Source organism: Bombyx mandarina, chromosome 03, assembly GCF_030267445.1.
Source record: "Bombyx mandarina strain Sakado chromosome 03, ASM3026744v2".
NCBI classification, from domain to species: Eukaryota; Metazoa; Arthropoda; class Insecta; order Lepidoptera; family Bombycidae; genus Bombyx; species Bombyx mandarina.
This window is the reverse complement of record NC_143210.1, coordinates 1,173,635-1,194,738: the sequence shown is the minus strand read 5'-3', so window position 1 is coordinate 1,194,738 and position 21,104 is coordinate 1,173,635. Positions and strand designations below refer to the sequence as shown.

At 37.2% G+C, this 21,104-nt stretch overlaps 1 protein-coding gene across 3 annotated transcripts; it reads right to left on the bottom strand.

Annotated features, from left to right (window-relative positions):
- Nucleotides 1-1,484: 1,484 nt before the first annotated feature.
- Nucleotides 1,485-15,242, bottom strand: LOC114251015 (stimulator of interferon genes protein 5). 3 transcript variants are annotated; one of them, XM_028185163.2, is made up of 9 exons: nucleotides 15,085-15,242; nucleotides 13,150-13,217; nucleotides 8,261-8,305; nucleotides 6,991-7,229; nucleotides 6,166-6,276; nucleotides 5,083-5,235; nucleotides 4,108-4,276; nucleotides 3,814-3,924; nucleotides 1,485-2,812 (listed from the first exon to the last, which is right to left on the bottom strand). In XM_028185163.2, the coding sequence occupies exons 2-9, from the start codon at nucleotides 13,214-13,216 to the stop codon at nucleotides 2,718-2,720; spliced, it is 990 nt and encodes a 329-aa protein (XP_028040964.2). In that variant the 5' UTR covers nucleotide 13,217; nucleotides 15,085-15,242; the 3' UTR covers nucleotides 1,485-2,717. The 3 variants fall into 3 exon arrangements, with proteins under 3 accessions (XP_028040964.2, XP_089592407.1, XP_089592403.1); XM_089736281.1 differs by lacking the exon at nucleotides 5,083-5,235 and having other exon boundaries at nucleotides 15,085-15,240; XM_089736277.1 differs by lacking the exon at nucleotides 8,261-8,305 and having other exon boundaries at nucleotides 15,085-15,240.
- Between the last annotated feature and the right edge of the window lie 5,862 nt (nucleotides 15,243-21,104).

Below are 21,104 nucleotides of genomic sequence, written 5' to 3'. Positions count from 1 at the left end.
CGGTAGGCAGCGGCTTGGTGGGCCGTATGCTTCGTCCGCCTACACGAGCAATAAAAAAAATTAAAAGAACTGGTCAAAGTCTCAATTGTTTCCTTTACAGACGGGAACACCAACAGCACCACTGCGCCGGGTGAAATAGTTCAAGGGGATTTGTTCGGTGGGTAAGGCCCAAAGATAAAAGATCCCAACATCTGCAGTCTTTTAAAATTCTCAGCCGCCCTTAGGCGGAAATCTGAGAATAAAGTTCGGTCCCCGCCCAAAAAAAAGGTACTGCTCTTACTAAACTAAACACACCGCGCTTTATAGCCAAAACGTTCGTGAAAGCCGACAAAAGAGAAAAAACACGATTTCTATTTCGTATGTTTACATCGGATTTGCACGCCATTTCTAAAATTTTTACGAACTTCCTTTGCTATAAATTGAGGATTCACGATGTCTGACCTTATTAAAATAACAAAATATTTAACCATATGTTTTTATTAAGCTAATGAATTCCATTCGAAACTTCTGGAACAATCTCTGCACACCCTAACAGATTAACATATTACACAATAAAGCATAAGGGTGTGTGTAATAATTAGCGAGATATTTCTCTTTCAAATTAAACACTCCCCCCACTACTAAAACAGTGATTTCCAATTTTTTTATTACTTTTAATCACACGTCTATTTCCGTACAACGAATAGAAATACTTCTATTTTGTATCCTACCTATGCTGATAGCCTTGAGAGGCTATTTCAGCTTCGCCCTAACATGCAGGTAAGCTCACGGAGCTCAAGCCGGGAGTGTTCCTAACACTGGCCCTGGCAAGCAGTGCTTCCACTTACATTTTCCCTTAGTTTCTTTTGAATTTATGGTACCTAAATGCACCGTTAATGGATCGGGAGGATCCGTAATCATGTGTATGGGCGACGTCGACTATTTACCATTCGGTCTACAGGATCGGGTATGAATACATTTATTAAACATACTTACTGTAACATACCTTCTTAAGTTTTTTTTCCTAAAAAATTAACAAAGAATGCGTCTTCAATTTTTAGCAAGTAGAGAACTGGTATAAAAATGGAACACTATTACAACTATGTAGTTTTACATTAAAATGCCGCGTTTAATTTGCGTCTTAATATTTTTACCGATGTTTTCTTTACATATTCCGTGCTCACGAACGACTCTTGCACGTGAGATTGGAACCGTAAAGCGTTGATGTGTCTACGAGACACGAGAAGCCGAAGAAAGGAAACACTTTTTTACTGGTGGTAGGACCACTTGTGAGTCCGCGCGGGTAGGTACATACCACCGCTCTCGGTTTCGGTTCGAAGGGTGGGGCAGCCGTTGTAACTATACTGAGACTTTAGAACTTGTATCTCAAGGTGGGTGGCGCATTTACATTGTAGATGTCTACGGGCTCCAGTAACCACTTAACACCAGGTGGGCTGTGAGCCCGTCCACCTATCTAAGCAATAAAAAAATAAAAACACAACAAATTAATTCTTCACGATCATTTATTACTAAAAACTAAGGAATAAAAAAAAGTTAACAATGTTAACAATTAGCAATGATCAAACCATTGACGTAAGTTTAAAATCACAATGACACCTAACGTTTGACGTTTATGACACGATACGTTCACAAGTCATTACCATAGATAATACACATAATGTCATTTTCCTCCACGGTCACGAGATAGCCAAATGTGTGTCTTAAACGATAATTTTATTAACAAGCCGCCTTGTTTGAAACATCTGACGATTAATTAGTACACAAATAAATAAAACATTGGATAGGATATCTATAGAGTGTATATGAGGATGGTCGAGGTCAATCGTAAAGTTACCAGAGGCCGTAAACAAAATTACAAGGAAGTACCAAACGTTGCTCTCGTATCAACAGAGCACTGTCTGGATTATGGAGGGTAGAAGAAAGGAGCACCATCTCACTGTATTAAGACGCCACAGTTGCAAGTAGAAAGATTTTAAACACAACGTCATAAACTCTGTTTAAAACTGCTATATTCATATAATATTCCATTTCCTACACTAGCGCTATTTCGATGAATCTTCTAACAATAACTCGCTGTTAACAGGTGGAAACTATTTCAACTTGTTCCCCATACAAGAAGGAACTCTCTACCTCTACCCTCCATAGTCTGGATTGGCTTAAAGGTCTCGTTACCATGCTATAAAATCTTTTAAAAAAAAAAGCATCTTCCAAGCTTAACTTATTTTCCGTCATCTTTACATTATCCAACTAGTTGTGGCCCACATATCTTTGGTCGAAACGTACGGTTAGGTAGGTTGTGGTGAGCCCGCATGAGCGAGCAACCACTTTCTGATAATCGGTGATCACATAACACTCGGTGGGCTGTGAGCTCGTCCACACATTTAATAATCATTTGAACACAAAATTAAAAATACCAAGTATCTATTTGCTAATAATATAAATTGACATATTTACCAAAATTATCCTAAATTAATTCTCAAAATCAGTCTTGTCACTTCCGTTCTTGTCAAGAATCAACTTTTGTAGATATTACAAAAATACATTTTGATTAAAACTAAGTAATTCGACGGAATAAAAACTGAATTCTCCAACTATCAATGTTCAACGAAATGAGCTAACTACAACGTTTGATGATTCCAAGCGGATAAAATTTAAAAATCCAAAAGCAACTTATAATAGCAGTGTCAGGCACGCGGACCAACAAACAGACACAATGTTTAGTCACGGTCCCTGCTGATGTTCTCAAAGTTCGGTTCGATGGCACGTATCTTGTCGAGCAGCACTTCAGCCAGGCACTTATCCGAATCGGTGTCTGGAAAAACACAAAATTTACATACGTCTAGGTCGCTTCCAGAGCCTATTAATATAGGGCAGAGATGCCCCCGGTCTCCTGCGTGAGCAGCCGGGCTCACAATACGCATTAACACAACTTAGCGCTGCAACACAGGACCTCCACGAGAATAGATCTTGTCCCACCTCCCCCCAGACAGACTCCCAACGTACTGTTACACCAGTGAGTAACGCCATCTATCGCCGAATCTAGAATGCTCGATAATTAAACGCCATCTATTGTCAGACAGCGGAAACACACATCGAAGGTACTCAACTTGTGAGGAATGTTCTCGATAAGCCTAGGGATGTCGTATCGACTTTAAAAGCGTTACAGAAATGCTACGTAGTGAGTCAGTAATCGAAACTACTCGAAGCGAAACAGCGAACGGATCACCTGAATTATTATGTTCTTATATTACGTGCCTTAGCCTCAGTCCCTTGTCAATTAGGACTAGCCACTATGTAAGTAAAATATTTTTAAAATGTACCTTATTAATAATGTATTTAAAGTTAAAATAATTGTTGTTTATAAAGTAAATAAAGTTTTTACTGGTGATAGGACCTCTTGTGAGTCCGCACGGGTAGGTACCACCGCCCTGCCTATTTCTGCCGTTAAGCAGTAATGCGTTTCGGTTTGGAGGGCAGCCGTTGTAACTATACTGAGACCTTAGAACTTATATGTCAAGGTGGGTGGCGCATTTACGTTGTAGATGTCCATGGGCTCCAGAAACCACTTAACACCAGGTGGGCTGTGAGCTCGTCCACCCATCTAAGCAATAAAAAATAAAAAAATCTGAAGCGAATTGGGAATTTTAAAGTGTTTCTTAAGTGTTCTAAGCGTTAACAGTTTTAATTTGTACCTTGGTGCAACTTTTTATTTATCCCGAACCCCAGCGCATAGCAGTACAATAAACAGGGGGTTCAGTGGTTTCCAACGACTACACCGTCCATTAAAACCAAAAAGGAACCGGAACGACTCACCGAAGTAAACCAATTCGCATTTACCGCGACAGTCCTCGCTTTTGTCTATAACGTTGGTCAGCGTGCGCGTGAAGTCGTCTATGACCTCCTTTTTGTCTATGTTGTCTATTTCTGTAAACACAATAATTAATCTCGATTAAAATTTTAAAAATAAAACATTGTATTTGTGATTGTAAATAAATATTCATTTATTTATATTTATTTAATTAACTAACTAATTAATTTATTTATTTATTTATACGTTCAAACCGCTCTGAGACGGTAAGCGACGGGGTTGCCTGGGTAACAGCTCACCTGAATAGAGTTGCCGGTTTTTCACGACGTTGTACAGAGTGTGTATGGGCGTGGCGCATTCCACGGCCAGGTATACCGGCGGTCCGTCCGGCCTCCGTATCATGTACGCAGAGTTCTTGTACTCCCTATTCTTGACGCCGGCCACGTCCTTCGTGATCCTTGGTAGGCTCTGAAAAAAACACACATTCAATATGGGTATAGATAAAAAAAATTGTTGTCATAAATGTGATCAATTTTCGAGGTGACGTAAACAGTGGCATCAAGAAAACGAAGCCGTTGCCTCAAAATTGTATATAATCTGTGACATAGTCATACTCCATAATACTCCATATTGTTTATGAGACTTTTTGGCGGGAACGCGAGAGTGAAGTTGTGTGATTTGTTTTTTTTTGTCTATTTAGTGTTTCTTCAGTTTTAAATGTGTAATAACGGTGGTTTATTAACTGTTTAATATCTGTGAAAGTGCACAAATGTGGGAAAATGAAACAAATCCGCTGGATGTAACTTCTCGGGATCCTACTAAAAGTCAGGCGCTGTTCCAATTCCATACAAATTTGAGTTAACTTTTACGCTATCGAGAACGTTAAGAAACTCGCACTAAGCACACGGCACAGCTCCGATATCACGTGGTTAGTTTAATTACTGTTTTGTAAGATCATTAATATTTTGTAGTTATCGAATAAATTATTTAGTAATATTGTGCCCGCTTTAAGGTAACATGTTTTTTTTTTGTAGTAACTTTACTGAGACCTTAAATCTTATATCTATATATGGATGGCGCATTTACGTTGTAAATGTCCATGGGCTCCAGTAACCACTTAACACCGGGTGGCTCGTCCATCCATCTTAGCAACAAAAAAAACCTGGTACATCATGCTTACGAAGCCGAAGAGTTTTAATTCCCCCGTTTGAAGAGCTGGGGCTTCGCTGGGCAAAAGGCTAGCTAGTCCCCGGGGGATACAAACAGTCAATCACCTCGCAAGCATCAAGGGAGGGCAGGTCCGGCCTGTTCTCGCGATTGAAGAACTTGAGGTCCGGCGGGCAGAACAGGGACTTCGTTATCACAACGAACAACCTCCTGACCGGAAACACGATGCTGTGGTAGTTCTCGTAATTGCTTATGTTCTCCTGGTAATTAGAACGACACGTGTATTAAGTTTGCAAAAAATTGACACACAGACAGACACACACAGAAACGCTATCTAGGGTTTTTTTTTATTGCTTATATGAGTGGACGAGCTCACAGCCCACCTGGTGTTAAGTGGTTACTGGAGCCCATAGACATCCACAACGTAAATGCGCCACCCACCTTGAGATATAAGTTCTAAGGTCTCAAGTATAGTTACAACGGCTGCCCCACCCTTCAAACCGAAACGCATTACTGCTTCACGCAGCAATAAGCGGGGTGGTGGTACCCGCCCGCGCGGACTCACAAGAGGTCCTACCACCAGTATGAAAATTTAATTAAAAAAGAAACATTAAAACGCAAACAGAATAAAAACCGACCGGATTTTTATACTGTTATCAGACCAGGTTATTGTGGCCCATAGACAACGATAATGCTCACTCTGCGTCACAAAATTATAGTCCCAATTACAACGGCTCACGGATGATTGTGGAGCGCCCAAAAACGAAAGATAAATAGAACACTTAACTACAGGCTATAGTAACTTAACTATAGTACTTAACGGGAGGCAACGGTTTGGCTCTGCCCCTGGCATTGCTGAAGTCCATGGGCGACGGTAACCACTCACCATCAGGTGGGGCGTATGCTCATCTGCCTACAAGGGCAATAAAAAAATAAAAAAAGAACAGATGTCATTATTAGCTTCATGAGGATTCGCGCTGCGTGGTGGACCCTTTCAGACAGAAGCATTGATAATCCTCTATATATATAAATCCCACGACGGATTTTCAAATTCGGTAACCCGTCAACTTATTAACACAGTTATTGACTGTCCGTTGCGTCTATTTTTGCTGGCAAGCTGGTGCAACCTAAAAAATATTTCATAATCACAAACCACAAATATCGAACTACCGTACAAAATGTATATTTACCTGAAAACCTACGAATCTATATCCGTCCGAGGGAATAACGTGGTTCAAGTATCCTTCGAAGTAGCTGCAGGCCATCCCCACTCCATAAGTGACGGTTGACGGCTTCCGGTTCTGTTCAAACATTAAATGATAAAGATATCAATCATTAAACTTAAAGAGTAATTAAAGACATGAGTGGATGAAGGGGATATGATATAATTTGTTAATTTTGAGAAAACGGACAACGAGCTTTGGTTACTTGTACTTTTTCTTCGTACATACATCCCCCTTTTCCCTTCATCACATGAAATTTCCAAAAATATCCTTTAAACCTGGAGCTTTAAGGTCTAGTATGGTTTAGAGGCACATAACACCTTCATTCGATGTAGAAACTCAAAAATCTTAAAAATATTTAACCCCTTCATCCATTCATGTCTTCAATTATATCAAAGTTAAACTTAAAAAGTATTTATGTCAAAAAGTGGTCCTTCGATTTTATTTATTTTCACACTAACAACGTTATAAATATTCCTCCTGTAAACAAATTGTACTGATCGATTCTTCGTAAAGTTTGTTAGGAATACTTAGCATTATTACCTCCTTGGTTGTGAAACTCCTTGTATATTTTAAAAAGATATAGTTAAAATATGTTAAGTCAAAAAAATAGTCTTTTTCGTATGTATGATAAAAAGAAATATGTGTTTTTTGTTTCGTCATTAAAAATCTTTTTATTTTTTTTTTCGTAACAAATATTCTAACTTTAACAAAATCACGATGGCTCAATAGACCAAATCCTCATTTCTCAACTTCCATTACAGAGACAGTAAAAAAAAAATACCCGCTCACATTTTCGTCGCGGTGCAACAGGAGATAGGCTACGAACAGCGACACGAAATCCTCCCCGAATAATTTCAATTTCGAATAGTACAGGACCAGTGAGGAAACGACGAACAAAACGATCGTGTTCCGTTGTTTCTCGACGAGTCTAGAAAAATCTAGAACCGCATTGTTGTGCAGCGCGTCGTACGCCATTACGGCGGCGGGCCTCGACACGCGAACCAATATGAAGTAAACGATGTAGCGAGCTGGAATATCAATTTGTTTGTTCCTGGTTATTGTATTTTCAGAATCCGCCCTAGCAGCTTTCATTAATGAACCACTACTGTATTCATTACGACACATTAAATTAATCTCGTGGTTTTTTTTTATTTTTTATTGCTTAGATGGGTGGACGAGCTCACAGCCAACCTGGTGTTAAGTAGTTACTGGAGCCCATAGACATCTATAAAATAAATGCTCCACCCACCTTGAGATATAAGTTCTAAGGTCTCAGTATAGTTACAACGGCTGCCCCACCCTTCAAACTGAAACGCATTACTGCTTCACGGCAGAAATAGGCGGGGTGGTTGTACCTACCCGTGCGCACTCAAAATAGGTAATATATGTAAAATAAATTACTTTTCGAGTCATGTAAAATACACTAAAGTATTTATTCTAAATATTAAGCTATACATCTCATGAATTATTTCGCAGTAATTCCTTTTCGTTTGGATAAAAGAAGTTGCAGTGTCCTGTATCAAAATCAAGATGTAAAATGAAGAAGAATGTGTAAGTTATATAACTACCTCCATCGTATATTGGATCTGGACATATTTGCTCAAAACTTGTTTAGTTTTAAGAAAAAAATTAGAAACTATTTAGCTCCTAAACCATGTTAATTGTTCTCATGTTATTTGTTTTTATTTAGTTTATTGATGGATTTTTTCTTCTTAAAAATTTTATCTGTTTTATTTTTGTTCCTTTTATGTTTTGTTTTTTCTTTCAGATTTCATTAATTTTATAATCATTTGGTACTAGAACTAGATGTTAGTCGTGATTACCTATAATTAAGTGAGCACATGTCATGTTTTGATATTTTTGTACCCTATGTTTAAGCCAGTGTTTCATTTGTTGGTGATCCATTAAATAAATAAATAAATAAGATTTTGTGCTTTTTGTAGTATTCACGCAATATTAACGCTGTAATGGATCTTTCGTGTGAAAACGCTGATGTATCGCCGACAAGTACGTTGCTAGGGTCACTCCAAGCGCTTTGATAATGTTAAAAAGTTCTCACCAATATTAGCCAGCCAATCCTGATTCATGTCTATATTCTGTGAGCCTGCGAGACAAACATAACAGACATTAAAAACAAAAAAATAGGTCGCCTTCGAGCGTTAACCGTGATTAGCGCCTTCTTGAGTCCGCATGTAAATTAACGGAATGCTTTTTTTTATTGCTAGATGGGTGGACGAGCTCACAGCCCACCTGGTGTTAAGTGGTTACTGGAGCCCATAGACATCTACGACGTAAATTCGCCACCCACCTTGATATATAAGTTCTAAGGTCTCAAGTATAGTTACAAAGGCTGCCCCATCCTTCAAACCGAAACGCATTACTGCTTCACGACAGAAATAGGCAGGGCGGTGGTGCCTACCCGTGTGGACTCACAAGAGGTCCTACCACCAGTAATTGCGTAAATTATAATTCTGCGGGTTTCATTTTTATTACACGATGTTATTCCTTCACCGTGGAAGTCAATCGTGAACATTTGTTGAGTACGCATTTCATTGAAAAATTGGTACCCGCCTGAGATTCGAAAACCGGTGCATCGCTCAACACGAATGCAGCGGACGTCTTATCCCTTAGGCCATTAATAGTATTAGACCTTGTGGAGAGTACTTAAGGGTAGGCAACGGCTTGACTCTGCCCCTGGCATTCCTGAAGTCCATGGTCGACGGTAACCTCTCAACATCAGGTGGGCCGTATGCTCGTCTGCCTAAAAGGGCAATAAAAAAAATTCAGCGCGAAATCTAATTACCAATTCTGTTTCAGTATATCGAATAGTTTGCTGACAAAACTCGAATATTCTAGAAAAGAAAGAATATACAGTGCAAAAAGAATATTGAATCATCAGATTTTGCGTTGTAAGTACGGTAGTTAGTTAAGCCGAAACTTTAATCAACCATTAGCCAATAAAAAGCAAATAAAATAAATTACATATTAATGAGTGATGTTTCTTTGAGATTTTCTTTTATTAACTCTCCGTGCATGTTGAATTCATTGTACCCTCGCCGAGAGCATCAGGGACAAATTGATTCAACTCTCCCGCCAGCGACAACGGAGATTTCTAATGCATCACGTTGTCACGATTTTGTGTCTTGCAAAAAAAACGTTTGATATCCAAACTCTGCAGGAAATTGTTTTCTCGTACGCATATTGTATTATTGACAATATACGGTACTCGTAAAATCAGAACGATATCCTAACTCAAGACGAACATGGCCTAAAGTGTTCTAAAGTGTAACCATACTTAGAACTTACATATTTTTTTCATTGCTTAGATGGGTGGACGAGCTCACAGCCCACCTGGTGTTAAGTGGTCACTGGAGCCCATGGACATCTATAACGTAAATGCGCCACCCACCTTGAGATATAAGTTCTAACGTCTCAGTATAGTTACAACGGCTGCCCCACTTTTCAAACCGAAACGCATCACGGCAGAAATAGGCAGGGTGGTGGTACCTACCCGTGCGAACTCACAAGAGGTCCTACTACCATTAAACAAGGTGGGTGGCGCATTTACGTTATAGATACTCACAAGAGGTCCTACCACCATTACATTTCAAGGTGGGTGGCGCATTTACGTTGTAAATGTCTATGGACTCCAGTAACTACTTAACACCAGCTGGGCTGTGAGCTCGTCCACCCATCTAAACAATAAAAAATAATGACTTATATTAACAATATAAAAAATGAACAAGATTAATTAAAATTCACTGAGAAGATCCGTGTGTTGCTTCCTTTCGTTTGCCACTGTGCCAACGTCATAAAAATTTGAGTTATCTTTTATATACGCGATTGAGATATTAAAAACATAGATAATACACTTAATATTTGAGATTTGATAAAAAAAAACTCGCATTAAGCACACCAATCTCTTGGCTTTTTTTTTGCTCCTTGTCCTGTTTTTTGATACAAAAATAATGGTCACCGTGCTGGTACGTGACTTAAAATACTATAAGCAGAGTGTTGACCGTGTAAAGACGGTTATCGCTACGTGGCTTCACAATGCGCTCCCTTCATCAATGGGTGTAGGCATGTTGGCTGCACTTACACAGCTAGTTAAGAGATTACACAATGTATTCATTATACTTGAATATGTATTAATTTTAATTGAATGCTTCTAGCTTATACTTTAATCCAGTTTCCCAGAACCACATTTTGTTTGATTAATAGTTATTTGTAGTTCTAATTATATTGGTTATTCTATATATGCGATATTCTAATTATATGCTTTGTTAACACATATAACCACTATTTTCTAATATATAAAATTCTCGTGTCACGGGGTGCGTGATTGAACTCCTCCGAAACGGCTCGACCGATTTTCGTGAATCTTAGCGTGCATATCGGTTAGGGTTGAGAATCAAAAAACATCTATTTTTCATCCCCCTAAATGTTAAGGGTGATCCACCCCTAAATTTGTTATTTTATTTTTTAGACGAAAATTTTTGTTTTTATTTTTTTATGATACAGCATACAAAAATACATAATACATACAACCCTAAATTTTCACCTCTCTACGATCAATCCTTATTTTTTATTTGCTAATTAAAAACTTTCAATTTTTTTGCGAGAATTTTGTTTTTATTTTGTCATGACTTAGAATAAAAATTTCATATTACTATGAAATTTTCACCCCTCTACGATCAACCCCTATTTTTTATTTGTTAATTATAAACTTTAATTTTTTTGGCAAGTTTTTTTTTTGTCATGATTTAAAATTAAAAAAATCGTATTACTCTCAATTTTCACTCTTATACGATCAACCCCTATTTTTCCAACCCGATTTTTTTTATTCTATACACAGATCCGCAATAAGGTTGCAAGTTGGCAATCAAATATTATTGTTAGTTACCATACTCCTCTAAAACGGTTTAACCGATTTTTATGAAATTTTATATGCATGTTCAGTAGGTCTGAGAATCGGCTGCTATCTATTTTTCATACCCCTAAGTGATAAGGGCTGTCCACTCCTAACATTTTTTTTTTTTACATTTTTTATTTATTTATAATGAGGCATTATGTGGTTGAATGAGGTTTTGTTATTTTTATATTCCCTCATCGTTCACAGCGCTACATGCCTTTTTCACTCATTTACCACATCCTTACACACTTACAATAAGTTAGTTTTTTTTTCTACACTAGAAATTCCCTAGAAATCTTATATATGACAAAACAACGTTTGCCGGGTCAGCTAGTATTACTATAAACTATATAGTATGTGTTGACTTTAATCCCTGACGTCACAAGTCTAGGGCAACAAAATTAATGTTGACAATAAGCGGCACCTACCACCACACAGTATTGACTCACAGCTTATTTATTTATTTATTATTAAGGTCACTACCTCAGGCTCATCTATTTTGCAGCGGCTGTACAAGTCTGCAGCGCAGTTCTTCGTGACATCAAAAACGTACGAATTAAATAGGATAAGTCAACAACAGTCTTTTTTATTAAAGGTAATTTGTTTAATGGCATTTGTTAATAATTATCTTGGTACAAATTGAATGGAAGCAATAATTTATGAAATTGAAGCCGCGGATATTCGAGCAATGTGTTCTCGCTGTGATGGTGGCTGGGACATGGACGCTCACAAAGCAAATTATGACCAAAATGCAGAGAGCCATGGAACGGGCTATGTTCGGCATTTCTCTACCGGATAGAATGTGCAATACCGAAATCCGCAGAAGAACTATATAGTTTGACTGACATAGCCAAAGTAATTGCTCGGAAAAAGTGGAAGTGGGCCGGCCACATATGCCGTCGCACTCATAATCGGTGGGGCACAAAAGTACTGAAGTGGGCAGACAGCCAACGAGGTGGACTGATGACCTGGTCTAAGTAGTTGGTAGAGACTGGATGAGAAACGCAAGAGACCGAAGAGAATGGGGTGCATTTGAAGAGACCTACACTCAACATTGGGTGAACACGGCTGAAGAAGAATAATTTATGTTAATAAAATTAGGTCCTCCAGCCATATCCTGTGAATTGCAACACAGTTGCCGATCAGCTGGTGTTCCGATCAGTAACTTTTTTATTCCAGGAGGCCTCCCCAATTGCACCCTTGTTCTTGGATATTTTAAGTACTTTAATCGATTTATGTTTGGTAAGCAGCTGTAAATTGGCGGCGATTCTCAGAAAGGTAAATCTAAAGCTTTTTTCTAATGATTATTAAGTTACGACCTCATCTTGGCAGGACCTAAACGCGATTATAGGGTTCCCAATAATTTCGAGTGTTGTTTGACGCCACTTTATATAGTGAGCACACTGACATGTGTAGTTTGGTTAGTAAAAGAAATATCAGTCTGTTGCGTTCGTATCTAGCGATGCTACGGTGTTCGAATACTGCTGGCGAGTACCAATTTTTCTAACGAAATACGTACTTGTGAAATGTTCACAATTGACTTCCACGGTGAAGGAATAACATCGTGTAATAAAAATCAAACCCACAATATTATAATTTGTGTCATTACTGGTGGTAGGACCTCTTGCGAGTCCACAAGGATAGGTACTACCACAACGTCTATTTCTGCCATGAAGCAGTAATGCGTTTCGGTTTGAAGGGTGGGGCAGCCGTTGTAACTATACAGAGACCTTAGAACTTATATCTCAAGGTGGGTGGCGCATTTATGTTGTAAATGTCTATGGGCTCTAGTAACCACTTAACACCAGGTGGACTGTGTCGTCCACACATCTACGCAATAAAAGAAAAGCGAATAAGCCCATTATAGTACAGGCTACACGCCAGCACTATTAGCATGGTAGTTCCTTTATCAATGGCCTATAATTTTGATACAGTGAATGCCTGCCTATCTTAAAACTTAATGAGATTTATATCAGAATTAAACAAAAAAATGTATTATAATAATAATAAGATTGCAGATCAGCAATCGAACTTACCTATTGTGATACCCAAGACAAACAGCACCCTCAACAATGTTATATGAGTCTCATTTAAGCCTGCCATTCTGAAAATAAACATACGTATATTTCGTGTTTAATTTAACTTCAATTCATTTACTTTGATAAAAATTTTGGCCAACCCTGACTTAATATTGGTTTTTAAGTATAGTTTATAAGTATATAAGGTTTTTAAGTTAGTAAGTAAGTAAGATTTGTAATGTATTCACCACAAAAAAAGAAGTTCAAAAGTGATAATTTTAATTACTTATAAGTAACTGATTCTAAAAAGGGTGCGTGTACTTATGTACGCACGTAAGAAGTTATACTTTATTTTTATTAAATTTATTTATTATTATTATTTTTTTTAATTCTAATCAATTTGAAAAAAAATCGATTAAACAACATCCTCAAACACGCATATTGGACATCCCTTTTCTTGACATCGTATAAATTCGGTAATTCTCGGTACGGTTCGGAAAGTTCACCTGCGGCTATATTCAGACTCGCCAAGTTACTTCGGTCGTATTGTAATGGGCGATTTAGTGGGCAACTTCATTCTGTTAATTTTGTATCACGGTGCGCGCGCTTCGTAAAATTTCACTCTCATCAATTTTTCACAAAGCGCCTAAAGAAGTATAACTTCAACAACAATTTTTAAAAATTAAGGCAGATTAGGCAGCCCATTTGATTAAGATAGCCCAGACAACTGGGCAACATACAGCCATTATCATCCTAACCACATCATTTCAAAGTTAGCCCGTATACACAACCCACTGAGTTTGTCACTGGATTTTCTCAGTGGGTAACATCTCTAATTTGGTGGTAGATTCAGAAAATCACTGGCCATACTAGGGCAAATGTTAGCCAAGTCTCTTAGGCTGAGGTCTGTGAGCCTCCCAGTTAGTTCGCTAAAACATGAATAGCTCCTAGAGGCTACTGGTAGTTAGGTAGGCACAAGGATACCTTTAGGTAGGACAACTCTATTTCTAAATATGAGTAGTAGTCCTACAATATCTATTTCATTGACCAATTAAAACCAGGTGCTAAATACAACGACCAACATGAATTATATAGTTCATTTTTATGTACAATAATGACATCATTCCCCATAGAGCATATACTGGCAGCAAAGTCTAGTTCTTGTTTCAGTTTTGATGGGTTTCGGAAGGTAATTTCTTACTTTTTACCTCCATTACATATTCCCTCGTCAAATGTTTATTCATCATCATGCGAGATTCATAGTTTTCAGCTCAGAATTTGATCTAGATTTTGTTTCGGGATAACAATGAAATTACAGGTCAACATAGGAATTTTTGTGGCTGTTTTTTCTATTCTATCAGCCCACAGACGTCTACTGCTGGACATCCAGCAAATCCGCGTGAACCTCAATGTATCATCAGTCGATCTCGTGAGAGGCCTACCCACGCTATGTCTTCCGGTATTGCTTGCCACTCAAGAACTTTGAATGAGAAGGCTCAAGATCACCCAAAGAGCTATGGACAGGGCTATGCTCCGAGTTCTCCTACGAGATCAAATCAGAAACCATGGTAACCGACATAGCCCAAAGGATTGGGACGCTCTGGGGCCATTAAGTTCTTGTGGCTATGCAAATAATATTATTAGAAATAATTTCAACAGAGCTTGAATGGTGGATGGTCTTTTAAATTTTTGTTAAAGGCAAACTAGGTGGATAAGTTCGCAATTTATTGACCTCTCACCCAATATGTATAAGAATTACGTAGGTTAGTACGAGATATCCTAGTAATATTATATTTAAATTTGCAAATGCATGCAAATATGTAGGGTATCCAACACACTTCATTACGTCAATAGCTGATTTTTTCTGAAAACTTTTCATTTTTACAAATTTAACTCAGGTTGTTTGTAACTTTTAGAAATTAAAATACAATTTAATCGTTTTTAAATACTTACATCGATGACAGATTTTATCTTCGCTTCAAATTTTGTTTACATCTATTAATCATTTCAATGCAGATGAAGCTTTAATTAAGTACAATGTACAAAAAAAAATTAAAGTTTTACATACCGTACCGTACGGTACAAATACATTATGTGCATAGATTATACACTTAATATACTTGAGATAGATGCGCAACTCTCATTTTTATTTTTGCTTTAGTTAGAGCCCAGGACAGCAGGCGTCGCTGCTGTCGATTATTAGTCTCCCTACCCCCCACCAGGTGGCTTTTTTAGTAATTTTAATATTTTTTATAATTAACTCTCTTTATGAAAAAATCTTATCGTTTAGAATCGCTGAAATTCCCGGTAGTACTTATGAAATATTAAAGAACGTTTGATTGTGTTCAGCATTCTAATCGATAAGACCTTTTCATACAGAGAGAAAACAGTTTTTTTAAATAAAAAGCTGTAATTCTCTGTAAGCTATTTAATTTCCCTATATTACAAACAATTTACTGTTAAAAGATAGTATGAACGTACAATTGTATAAAATTTCGAATAACAATAACTCCTCTAGATTAATCCTACTAGAGTACTTATTAACATTAAATCGAAAGTTATCTAAAAGTTAATTAAGTCTAGATAATCAAATCATTCAATGTCACTTAAGTCATTTGTGCGAAATATAAACATGTCAGCTTTCCATTACAAACATAGTAGACAATTTGAATTAAATTTAATAAATTTGTTTCTTAACTATAGCAGTTCTTGCTTAAAGTTGATCGTGACAGATCATGACCTTGTATGAAAATATTACATCTATAAACACTACCTATGCTTCGTCATACAATAATTGTCATTTATACTAGCATTGTAGAGATAATACACACACTAAAGTGAATACTAAATTATTCTTAGCATTCTTATAAACATTTAGAAATTTAAGAAACGATTAACCCACAATCATGTTCATAACATGTGACATTTTGTTCTGCACAAACGTTTTATTACATGATTTGAAAAACAAAAAATGTTTAAAAAATGTAATGATGATTTAAAGTACTCTTAAATATTGATAGTTTGTACTTAATGACGCTTATAGTAATCTTAGACATGATTACATTAGTTATACTTTTATTCCCTATCTAAATTATTTCTATTCTGACGTTTCTGATGCTTTAGCTTTGGTAATACTAGATGAAACAAACAGCAGATTGAAAGAAAATCATCTTAAAGTTAATTACATTCATTACAAACCATTAGTTTACATTTTGTTAAAAAAGAAACTGGTGTTCGTTACATGCAAATGAATTATAAACATACACATGCAAACATAAAATGTAAATTTATCTTTTAATCCAAATTAAATGTACACTAATATTACATCTAAATAATAGAAAGGGTTTCGAAAATTTTTATTGCACTCAACAGCAGACGAGCACGCAACCCGGCCCGTGATAAGTGGTCACCAGTGCTTATAAACTTCAGCAGTGCCATAGGGGTTGCTGTCTATCACTTAAGTTTTAATAAATTATTAATATACTCAGTCACAAGCATATTGATTTCACATAATGAAAATGTAAGAAACATAATCATGTTTGGGCATTTTCATTTATATCTGCTCATACAGAAAACACAACTTAGCAAATATATTCCACAGTAAATCTAAATAATTGCAAATAATGCTTTTAAAGACCGTTGACTTTTGATCATTAATTAAAATCATCTTCTCGTAGAATTTACAAAAGGTTATTTACAAAAATTTATATCAGTATTTTCATATATTACTAACTTACTAATTACAACTATTCAAACGTAATACTATAACTATAAGAACTAAACAACCTATTTTAAAACAAAATTGGCATCAATTTAGTTCTTATGAACTATTTCAATTATTAATTTATCAATTATAAACATATTTAAAAAAAATTAAGATCCCTTGAGAGTTCACGTTCCTTGCTGAATCAGTTTCTCTTCTGAAACGGAGAAACAAAGTATCTTAAGTATGTAACAAATATTGAAAAAATACGACCATGAAAAATTTAGTGTTAATGTAATCTTACTTACAAATTAATATATTACATAACACGTTCTGGTTCAAATATAGTGCATCAATATTTTCATGTTTCAGACATTTTAGTGCTCCTTATAATTTTTCCATAAAATTTTGTCATTATCAAACCTTTGTCTACAAAAATAAAAACATTATTTTATATTGGGTAGAAGGATGAACGTGGTCACAGGCCACTTGGTGTAACTTAGTTATCAAACACCAGGAAACAAAACGTGAATGCCATCATCTAACTTTGGATGTGAGATCAATTGTGCTGTATTTTATTTAAACAGGAAAGCATGACTGATTGATCATTCCAAAAAACTAGTTCGGGCCCACTTGACAATAAGCATATAATACGCTGAGTTGCAAAACATAAATACTTCCACCCACTCGAGACAATTTTATTATCTGAGGTGTGTGTGTGATAGTACGAGACTTAATACCGACTGTTTTGATCAAAACTTAACATATATGATAGCTAGGCAGCAGAAATAGGAAGGACCATTAGTTGGTGCTAATTCATTTAATTATATTATGAATAATAATTATGTTAGCAAATAATATACCGGGAAAATAGTGTCAACTCACCGTTATCAAGGCATCCGAAATAGCATTTCATTTTCGATCTTCGAGGCATGCTGATTTTTAATAATAAACATTCTGTAAGAAATGAAAATAGTTACACAGGCTTACGAAACGCTAACGAAGAAAAAAGTATTGGAGCCAAGTTATGTCTAAAGAGAATTCAAAACAGAGTTTCTCAATGTCTAATCGTCTAATATTCTCATAAAGCTAAAAGTTGCTCTAAATTAATACTACAACGTAAAATAACTCACACCAAGACCAAAAAAAAACGATTTAAAAAATTAAATCGTTACGACATTTTGAAAACTTTTTTTTTTTTTTGAGATTGTTTTACGGCCCTGGAATTTTGAAAACTTCAAAGCAGTGTTTCCACTTACGTTTTTTTTAACACATTTTACCCTAGTTTCTTTTGAATTTACCCTAAAATTTCCTAGACAACTTTCATAAATCCTTTATATGAGTCGACTATTATCAAAGCCGGCAATCTGACTTTTGGACAATGATTGGTAAATCAGAAAAACGAATTATTGACTTTATATTCCATTGGCAGTCACAAAACTCTTCGGAACGACATCTTAGATAAATAACAGGTTAACTATTAACCTTTATTTAATGCAGGTTTTGAACCGTATTCTTTGAAGGAGACGATTATATTCAAATAAATCTGTATTGACATATCAATAAAAATTTTTTGTCCAAATGCACAGATTGCCACCTTTGATAATAGACGACTCATATAGAAAGCGTAAATAAAATACAGAAAATAAACCACAGCATATTATTTAATGTAGGTATATATAATATAAACGCCCCCAGAAGATCATAGATCTATAGGATTAGAATTTTCAAGGAAGTCGACGCATTGCTTTTATATTCTTTTGCTGCACAACCTAACACTGTTCGGTTCTAAAATTGAGCAATTGTTTGCTGGCAAAGTTGGGAACTTTCTATGAAGCAAGCCGTTCAGGGTTTCATTAGAAAGCCTGTTTCTTTTGTCAGTTTTTAAATTTGAGAACACTGAATAATCTTTCCACCTCAGTCTTTGAAGAAGGAACTGCTAGCAAAAGTGAAATGACAATTACAAGGTTTTCGTAAATGAAATTACCATGATAATCTTTCATGGTACATGAAGTACCTGTATATTACAATACAAGTAAGTTCTGGTGACATCAACGAAAATAGGTAAATAAAAATTTGGCGGATTATACTTATTGGGATTCTGGGGAATCCCTAAGAAAAAGCAGTGGCTTAATCTATGATTTACTTTACTAGAGGGTTACTGTTGAATCAAACCTTTATAGTTTTTATACACAACTCTGTTTTATTCTTTTACTTGTCAACTCGACTTAATGTCATTCTCTCTCCATAAAATAAAATGTTCATTGTTTTACTTTAATTATCGTTTATTTTAAAATTCACAACAGTTACTAGTATAGGCTTTGCTTTTTACCCCGAAATATCCTAAATCCTGGTATTTTTTAAATTGTCTTTATCATCCAAAATATCAGCTATTTTTCCCTAAAAAAGGGAGAATTCCCTAAAAGTGGAAGCACTGCTTCAAAGTACGCTACATTTTTTATTGAGTCAGAACTCATATCTGCCATCTAGTGAGTTTATTAGATCATTAATGCCTAAAAGTTACAAAAATGACGTCGCCACAGGAGTAAGATGACGCTAGTTGTATGTTATTTTCCTTTGTATGGGAGTTGCACCCCCCTGATTATGTGTATAATCTATGGTACCTACCCCATAGATTATACACATAATATATTACCCTACCGTACATAATATACCTTGGCACAGTAAATTTAGCCCCCTTTTTGATTTTAGTTTTTTTTTTATTATTTGTTCGTCGTTTGTTCGTTAATGTTCGAATGTAGAAATTGTTTATTCGTCTTCAATTTATTTATAATTAATTAAACAAATTATCACCGTTAAGTTGGCCCCTTTTACTAGATATCTTTATTTTTATCGCTCATATTAATTAATTTTGATCAATTATCGTTTGTTCGACGACTATTGGTGATTGTTCGATCATAAAAACAACTAAATAAACTAATTAAAAAAGGATTTTCTTAATTGGAAAAAGCTCTAGACTTTCATGCAACATTTTTTAATGTTTCGTGTTCACTGTGTAAATCCGACAAACAAACGCGTCATTACACTCCTAAAGAGTGCATTTTTATTGAATTAGATATTCGTGGAGGAAGCAAGGAATCATCTGGACGTACCTGTACATTAAGCGAACGTCCAGCTAAAATTACTTTGAAAGCTCACAATAAGGATGCATTGATATTGACTTATGTTATCGGTTAGTTAACCTTATTCTATATTATTTTTACGTGTATGTATTTAGAACTAAAAGCCTCGGTGACCACGCGACAGCCGACTGTTCGCGGGTCAAAGAGACCGCGACCGAACCGCCGAGCTGTGTGCTCTGCCAGAAGCAGGGCCACACAGCCAACTACCGCGGATGCCCCAAGGCCCCGCGGAAGCGTCTGGCCAACGCGCCATCAAAAACCGTCGGCCCAAAGACTTCGGCGCCCCGCGCGCCGAAACCTGCCTTCGTGCCGGCACCGGTGCCCACCGTCACCGCGTGGGCAAAACCGCTGCCGCTCACATTGGCAGGGAAACCACCGGCACCCCAGCCCCTGCTCGCGCCGCGCCCCGCCCTCGCGCCCGGTCCCGCGCCTCGCCCCGGCCCCGCGCGGCCTGCCGTAAACGACTTTTCAATCGTGCGTGATTATATCGCCGCGATAAATATAGATCGCATGCGCTCGTTCGCCGACGCCATGCGCAGGGCAGTCACGGCCGATGACCGCCTATACGCGACGTTCGACCATATGGACGTCATCGAGTCCGTCCAGCGTACGCTGGCTTGATTACCGGTAATCAATGGCCAACAACGGTAGGGTAAAACCGCGTTCCTTAAAGTTAGCATTTTATAATGCTAACGGACTCGCGCGTCAGCGCGATCAAGTTTATGAGTTTCTTCGCGACAATCTCATCGACATCCTTCTGGTGCAGGAGACCTTCCTAAAGCCCTCGCGTCGCGACCCCAAAGTCGCGAATTACGTCATGGTTAGGAATGACAGACTCTCCACCCGTAAGGGCGGGACTGTCATTTACTATAGGAGGGCCCTGCACTGCGTCCCTCTCGATACTCCCTCGCTCTTACATATCGAGGCGTCAGTGTGCCGCATCGCGCTGACGGGACACCAGCCGATCGTCATCGCATCCGTTTATCTCCCCCCTGACAAACCCCTCCTGAGCAGTGACCTCGAGACACTGCTCGGTATGGGGGACGCGGTCATCCTGGCAGGCGATTTAAATTGCCACCACACTAGGTGGAACTGCCATCGCACGAATGTGAACGGTAGGCGTCTCG